Source organism: Aegilops tauschii, chromosome 3, assembly GCF_002575655.3.
Source record: "Aegilops tauschii subsp. strangulata cultivar AL8/78 chromosome 3, Aet v6.0, whole genome shotgun sequence".
In the NCBI taxonomy this organism is placed as follows: Eukaryota; Viridiplantae; Streptophyta; class Magnoliopsida; order Poales; family Poaceae; genus Aegilops; species Aegilops tauschii.
Window position 1 is genome coordinate 177,284,828 of NC_053037.3, and position 8,409 is coordinate 177,293,236.

Here is an 8,409-nt window from a genome sequence, read left to right on the forward strand (position 1 = left end):
CTTTCCAACTAAACATACTGGTAACACACATAAGAGTGCTGCAGCCTGCTCCTATTCTACTACTAAACCAAAAAAAAAAAAAAAACACACACAGAAACAAGTGAAGAACATAAAAGTGTGCTAACCAGGTTGTAAAGCAACTTAGTAGCCATTCACCTCACCTCTGCATCTTCTCTTCCCTCCTCTTCCTTTTGCTGCAGTCCTCCACATCAAAGATATAAGCACTTATCTTCCTGTGAGGGTTCAATCAAGCCAGCCCCCTCCCACCCTTCCAACAGCCCTACCTCTTCGATGACAACATCCCTCCCCCTACTTCGCCCTTTCCAACTACTAGCTTGCCCACAGGCAAAAGATTAGTCAACGGCCAAAGTCTAAATCGCTGCTAAAAGGTCTTCTGTTCAGTATTTACGACCATGGCCTCAGACCAACACAACTAAAATTGGACACACAAAAAACGCATTTAAAAATGCAATAGCCTCTTTTCTAAAATTGGAACATTGATATTTTCCTAGATCTGCCAAAGATTCTCCTTGACCAACTTTATCTCATGATAGTGATAAACTTGGCCAAAATAAACAAATGCTTACTTTATAAACAAAAGCAATATTCAACTTTTTGTTCAGAAATAAATTCACACGACATTTCTGGTCAGAAACATATCAGGGTGACAAGAAAATTAGGAAATGGCATTTTTTTACTTAACACAAATTGAGTTTCAACAAATGCCAAAAATAATGACTGAAAATTCTTGTATAAAATGCAGTAAAAATTCCATGGTGCTTTAAATCGATAGGAAGTCTTTTACAATAGGGTCACAAGACAACTAGTAACTTTTCGAAAATTTAAATAATTGTACATAGATTTGTTCAATTTTGAAAACACGGGATTGAGGAAATCAAAGTTCTTATGAAAACTTTGACCGCTAGAGTAAGCAACTTGCGAGAAGCAGCCTAAAACAGCATGTTTATAAGTGCGACGCAGGAACATGTAGAATCATCTGGCCACAGAAAAACAGTTATAAGCATCCTGTCAAATAGCAATATGGATAAAGATAAGTGATATAGCTCTTAAAACAAAATTTGAATATGCAAAAAAAGAAAATGAACTGTTAAATAAATGCATAACTCATAGTTTGGGGTTTGCAGTAATTAAAATAAGTGACAGCATTTTTTTTATGTAAGCACTGAAACCTGCATACAAGCTATGTATAATGTGCATATGGATGTGAAACAATCTTTGTGAGATGACAAAAATGATAAGGCCTGCCAAAAATTCTTTGCTTGCAAACTGAAACCCATTCAAACCTACCAAGGATACTGCAAGGCCATAGCCTTCAATCTTTTAGCCAATTTCCACAGATCGAATAAGGCAAACAAAACATAAACCAAGCATCATTAAACTAAAACAGAGCCCATATATTCAGCACCTTCGCTTCTAGCCTCAAACCTATTACTATTTAAGCATATTAGTTTTATTTCTCAGACCTCAACATCGATCAATGTTAGCTTGGCTAGCTCTTATGCAACAAATGTAATACATGTGGAAGGACCATCACTAAAATTAAGAAGCAATTTGTCAGGAAGTACTGATTCCTGACTTAACAGATGACCTACAATTTCAAAAAGCTAATAGAAGGCATTAACTTCATTTTGTAGTTCAGGTTGTCATATTGGACTGCAGTAAGGCAGAAAATTAGACAAATGCATTCAGGCACATCCTAGATCTCGTCAGAATGCACATTAGAGAACTTAGAACTATCATATGCTTAGAGTATTTCAGCTTATGCTAAGAAAAAATGGTTTGAAGAAACAAAAAAAGATAGAATAAGTAAATAAAAATGCAAGACTAATACCAGTGTAAAACTGTAAATGCAAAGCTAACTTCTTCACAGATAAGAAAAACAAGGAAAGTAATTTCTTGACGTAAATCAGATATCAGAACTATATGTAGCTTCTACAGTTAGGACACATCGACCAACCAAACCTTACCTAATGACCCATGTAATTTCTTCCTGGACCTCCCGGTGGACCACCATACCCGCCACCACCCCCATAGCCTCCCATATAACTGCCAGGCATTCCAGGTACACCACCACCACCAAGAGCTCCAGAAGACCCTGAATTTGGCACCCCTGAACTATTAGGACCAACTCCAAGGATGTTATTCAGACCCAACCCTCCCCCTTGGGTGGCCAAGAAAGCTGTTAAAGCCTGGCCCAGTGCAGGATTCATCCCTGGACCACCAGGTACAGACCCAGGCATTGAAGCCAGGCTCGCTGGAGATGCCATCCCATAACCAGCACCAACACTACCAGGCAGAGAATGGCTACTAGCACCATAGCCAGCAGCGCCCTTCCTCCCACTTGTAGTTGTGGCACCATATCCTCCTCCTTTGTTGGGTTTTGGCCCATCGATTGCCTTCTGGCAGTGCAGCATAACACCCTCAAATGACTTGTGCGGCTCCTGGAGCGCCTTCTTGGCGCTCTCAAGGGTCCTGTAAACAAACAGAGCAAAACCCTTGGGCTTCCCGGTTGCCTTGTCGAGCCCAAGAGGACCCTCCTCAATTTCACCATACTTTGAAAAGAACTGCAGCAGTTTCTGTGGGTCGATATCTGCGCCAACATTGCTAACAAAAATCTTCCGCTGTGTGTACTCAGAAACTGGCGGTAGTATCAAGGCTGCTGGAGCCGGAGCTGGAGCTGTAGCCAACATAGGATTGTTGGCCGCACCGCCAGGTGGGACAGGGCCCAAAGAAGCAAGCTGGCAGGAGGTAGTGCGGTTGCCGATCTTCTTCTGGGGCTCCAGCAGGGCCGCGCGGGCGCCAGAAAGGCGGCTGAAGAGGATGAACCCGTAGCCCTTGCACTTGCCCGTGTTACGGTCTGAGACGAGCTTGAGATCCTCGATCTCACCATAGGGGCGGAAAGCCTCGGTGAGGATGTCCACGGTGGTGTCCCAGCCGAGGCCGTGGACGAAGATCTTCCGCTGGGCTGGATCCGCGTCGGCCGCTCGGCGGACGGACTCGCGCACGTCGCCGTGGCGGACGGCGGCGTCGCGGAGCAGCTCGACGAGCTGCTCCTTGGGGAACACCTCCAGCAGCGCCTGGATCGAAGCGGGGTCGCTGTCGCCCTCCTCCGCCTGCTGCTGTTCTTCCTCCTCGACCTCCTCCTCCTCCTCCTCCTCTTCCACCTCCTCTTCCACCTCCTCCCACTCGTCCTCCTCGCCGCCCACCTCCTGCTTCACCGCCGCGCCCCCAGCGATGGACCCGCTCTCCTGGGCCACGGTTTGGGAGGGAGTGGGGTAGTACTCGGCTAGGGTTTCGGGCTGGGGGGGAGGGGCTGCCGGCTCGGCGATCTTTGCGGCAGGTGGAGCCTTAGCGGCGGGGGAGTTTGCTGCCAAGGTGGATTTCGGCTCGAGCTTCCGCTTCTTGCCCATGGCGACGGCGAGGTGGGGAGATTGGAGGCGAAGGCGAGCTAGGGTTCGACGGTTTGGGAAGGGATGGGGTCCGATATGAGATGGTTGGGTGACAAGGCGACGATTCGTACCGCCACGCGGTCGTGTGGCTAGTTCACAGCGCCGTTATATGGGTGTTTTCCTTCTTCTTCTTTTTTGAGGAACTTATATGGGTGTTTTCCTTTCCTTTATTATGGGCGACGACGGATGGGCTAAGCAATCAATCCCTGTCGTCTCCTGGGCCTAGAATTGTTAGAAGAACGGCCCAGGGCAAGGACCCTCCCTTCAAAAAAAAAAGAGTTTGTTCTTTATTTTATTGCAACTAGGGTGTTTTTCTTTTGCAAAAGAAACTTCTTATCTACTCCATCCGCACCGAATTACTCGTCGCATAAATAGATAGAAATGAATGTATCTATATTTACAAATACATCTAGATACATTCGTTTCTACGACAAAAAATACGGGACGGAGGGAGTCATAACCAGTCATAGCAGTATAAGGAACACTAGAAGTAAAAAACAATTACAACCAAGTCCGTGGACCACTTAGCGATGGCTACAAGCACTGAAGCAAGTCGAAGACGCGTTGTTGACTTCACCCCTCCCTCACTAGAGCCTGGCAAACCTTGTTGTAGTAGATAGTTAGGAAGCATCATGCTGATAACCCCACAGGACCAATGCGCCCGATCAATAACCATCTTCGATGAAAGAGAATCGTAGATCGGAAGGATCAAACTTGTAACTAGACGACTGAATACTAGATCCAAACAAATCTACCGAAGACCAACACCGATTGAATCACGTGCTATCCGATGGGGACATACCTCCACACGCCTTCCGGTGATGCTAGACGCACTATTGGAACGGGATTAGACATGAGAGACATTATTCCTACTGAGAGACATCGTCGCTGCCACATGACCTCAATCAAGACGTTGGACCTAACAAGAACATGAGCAGGGGATCCCTCCTATCGGTGATGGGGGCACTGGTACGCGTCGGTACTATACAAACGGTTTTTAACCCCTTTCCGCGACGGCATTTGGAACCGTCGCCTAGTGAGTGACGGCGATAGGGGGTCCTTCCCACATGACCCAGAAACCGTCGGGGATATGCCCTCCTGGCACACACGCTCAGCAAAATGAGTTCGTGTGCGACCGGCGAGCGCTCAAATACGGAAATACGTACAGTAGAGCTAAAAATACAATTATACAGGCGAAATTGTTTCCGGTCGCAAGTACATCCCACACAGTCAGTCCCCGCTAAACATTTCCGTTCGTATGTACATCCCAGACAGTCGCTCCAAGGAAAACGTTTCCGTTCACAGGTACATCACACATAATTTTTCCCGTTAAATCGTTTGTGATAGCGTTGCCATTGCACATGGTATTAATAATTTTATCGTTTGCGTTATTGAATGCATCACACACGGTGCGTAGAAAAAACTGTTTGGCAAAGGTTGTCCATCACACATAGTTTTTATGTGGTAAACGTTTCCGCAAGGTGGCCTAACGCAAACAGTTTTCAAGAGAAGGTCGTGTGTAATTGTTCATTGATCCAATACGGTTTATTCCTAGAAACTGTGTGCGTTGCCTGAGGTCATCGCCCACGGTATTTTCTGAATAACCGTTTGCAATAGCAAAATCCAATTAGCAGGCTAATTGCCCTATTATTAATAATCCATTTATTAATCTAATTGACATTCATATTAAGCACATAATATATTTCATTTCCATATTAAGGAAGCAGGATTTCATAATTGAAATACATCGGAGTACAACATGATATAGCTTCAGCACTCAGTTACCCCATTACACAACTGCACCAGCACCAAGTTTCACATGCAACATGTAGAACCTTTCGAAATTACCATCATAGATGGTACATAAACAGATGCATCTCATCTGGAAAACCGCTGAAGCGGAAGGCGAATATTGAGCCTTCATTCATGTTGAAAGTCTTTGCAACTTTACGCCAGTGCCTGTGGATGATTGACCGTCCGCCCTTCGTCCTCTTCAGGAACACTTCAATATTGAACCGTGGGTGTTGTATGAAAACCTTCCTCGCCTCCTAACCATAGAGGTGGTTTGAGAGGTAATCATCAGTGAACTGCTTTGGAAAGGCCTGAAAACAAGGATGTGCATAAATATCTTCTCCATATTGGAAATAGGGCAAGGGAATAAAAAAGGCAAGGTATAATAGTTAGTACCATCTTGTAGTGAACTGATGTCTTCTTCATTGTACAAACAAAGATCTTATTATTTTTGTCGCTAATTTCTTTATCTTAATAATCTTTATGAGTTTCTTGACTTGATTGATATTCATGGACAACTCATTTCCCCATATGCAAAAACGGTCGAATAATGGGTTAAAACCTCCAGCGGGACCTACATGTGCAAGACCAAATTGTTAAAAAAACCTAAATATTAAAATGGTTCCTGCAATTGCACAATAATGTGCTATTAGACAACGGACCATGCACGTGCTAACCTCGATTATAAACCTCGGTGCTTCCCATTGTTTTCCTGCAACACATATAAGGTAGTTAGTCATTAGGTTAAGTAAGGGTTCGCATGCTATCAGTAAAATATGTTGATGAAAAATAAGCATATTGCAGATTCATCAGATTAATTCAAGCCACGTGGAAAACTCATTTATCCAAACCAAGCATGATTAAGAACTAGGAAATATAACACTTGTATATGTTTCTCATGTATTAAGTGGAGCCAAATTTGATTTATTCCTCACATGCACAACAATACAAAATTCTACCCACGAAAATTGGACATTGCATTGCAGAATTAAACCAAGCAGTTAACTAAACACCATAACAAATGAACCAAACATTAACTGAGCACCACATTGCATAATATAACATACTCCTAATAGAAGATAAGACAGTTAACCAAACCAAGCATGCTTAACAACTTGGAACTATAGCAATTGTATTTGTTTCTCATGTATTTACTACAACCAATTCAATTTATTCCTCACATGATATACAATAAAAGAATGCACCCACAACTATTGAACATCGCATTGCAGAATTGAACCAAATAGTTAACTAAACTCCACAACACAAATGAACCAAACGTTAACTGAGCACCACATTGCACAATGTATAACCAAACCAAGCATGCTTGACAATTTGGAAATATAACAATTATATTTGTTTCTCATGTATTTTGTAAAGATAAATTTGATTTATTTCTCACATGGAAGACAAAACAAAATTGCAGCCTGAAGAATTAAACATCACATTTGTAGAATTGAACCAAACAGTTAACTAAAGACGACAACTAATTAACAAAACCGTTAATAAGTGAACACCGCACTGCACGACATATAGAACATATACACTAGAGCAACATATTGCATGGTAAATTAGATAGCACAATTCACTAGAATTTGTGAAGGAAAGGCAGGAGCAGCACATGCGACGGGCAAATCGAGCATGCTTAACCGGCGTAGCTAGCAAATGGCAAGGTGCTCCTCCAAGATCTGGGGGTCGACACGAATGGCAGCCATCGCGACCTCATCCAAGCATGCGGGCGTGATTTGCTTCTCTGCTGCCAAATGCTCCTTAAGATCATGGTTATACTGCGCACCATGGCTTAGGGTGGCGCTTAATTGGTGGAGGGGTCGGTGATTTGGGTGGAAGGTGTTGCGCCGGCGGTCGGGGCATGTGGGATGTGGAAGGAGGAGGAGGATGGGGGTCGGGTGTGGATTACCTGCCTGGATAGACGAGGCCGAGCAGCATGAAGGAGGGTCACCGGCGAGGAGGCGGCGCTGCAAGCAAGGAGTGAAGGTTTCAACTTGGAAAGGAAGGCAGAAATAGGGGAAATGTGGCTTTTGATAAGGGGGGGGGCAGGGAGGTAGATATTTCTGCGGAAGCCGAAAATTTGGAATCGCTTCAGCGAAAAAACTGGCGCGCAAAGTGTCATTAGACGCGATCCCTTATTCAGAACTGTGTACGATATGTGAACATCAAAAACGATACAGATAGCTTAACCTGTGTGTGATGAGTTTGAACGTCAAAAATTTTGGTTTGAATTTCCCTGGTTACAATGGTCATCCACGTCATTGCATAATTTGGGTACACAAAGGAGACTACAGCACACCCACACTTCTTAATCGAGCAAGTTCAGCAATTAAACAGAGCTAGCTGACTAAACATTCGCTGCTCTTAATTAAACAAAACAAAGAGTACTACTACGGCTGGTGCTCGTCGATCTCCACTGCCGCCTCCATGTCCAGCTCGCGCCCGATGGTCTCCTGGGGAAGGGGCTCCATGGCATCCATCACACCATACTCGGCAAGCATCTCGCCATCGGCGTCCGCCATCTCTTTGGAAAAGGCCGCCACGAGCTGGGCGTGGGCGGCCGTGATCTGGGCTTGGATGGGCTCCGTCGTCGCAAGGTATGCGGCGGAGGAATGGACGGCTGCTCGAACGCTCTCGGCGATTGCCAACTCTTCGGCCGTGGGTTGCCGACCGTTGTCGGAGAAGCTTCGTTCGATTGGTGCGGTGACCGCCACGAGCTGGGCGTGGGCGGCCTCGACATGGTTGTGGGCGGCCTCCATCAGGGCTAAGGCCGCCGCTGCGGAATGGACAGCTACTGTGCCGCACTCGCTAGTTGCTATCCCCGAGGCAGATGTTGCTGCCACCAGTTGAGAAGCAACAGCGGCCGTTTGGGCTGCCATGGCCGCCCGATTGCAGATTGCGGCCGCGCTCATGCACCTTGTTAGCACGTGCATGGCGGCTGCGGTCGCGCTCTCGCCGGAGTGGGCCACCGAAGTTGCCCTCACGACGTGGGTCCACGTGGCCATCTTTCACCGGCGATGATTGAACAGTGAAATGATATTTGGGGACCGAGCTAGTGTGCTTGAGACGCCGGCTGTGGACTGTAGCGACGCACCTTCTCGCTTAAGCCATAGGCGTACTATACACCGACGGTGCTCCA

The 8,409-nt window shown here is 45.7% G+C and overlaps 1 protein-coding gene across 2 annotated transcripts; it reads right to left on the reverse strand.

Annotated features, from left to right (window-relative positions):
* Window positions 1–758: 758 nt before the first annotated feature.
* On the reverse strand, window positions 759–3,592 carry LOC109738089 (RNA-binding protein P). 2 transcript variants are annotated; one of them, XM_020297185.4, is made up of 2 exons: window positions 1,989–3,592; window positions 759–997 (listed from the first exon to the last, which is right to left on the reverse strand). In XM_020297185.4, exon 1 carries the CDS (start codon window positions 3,429–3,431, stop codon window positions 1,989–1,991), a length of 1,443 nt encoding a protein of 480 aa, XP_020152774.1. In that variant the 5' UTR covers window positions 3,432–3,592; the 3' UTR covers window positions 759–997. The 2 variants fall into 2 exon arrangements, with proteins under 2 accessions (XP_020152774.1, XP_020152775.1); XM_020297186.4 differs by having other exon boundaries at window positions 759–1,026; window positions 1,989–3,580.
* Between the last annotated feature and the right edge of the window lie 4,817 nt (window positions 3,593–8,409).

Coding starts and splice junctions, on each gene's coding strand:
- LOC109738089 (XM_020297185.4), bottom strand. CDS start 3,431: ATGGGCAAGAAGCGGAAGCTCGAGCCGAAATCCACCTTGGCAGCAAAC.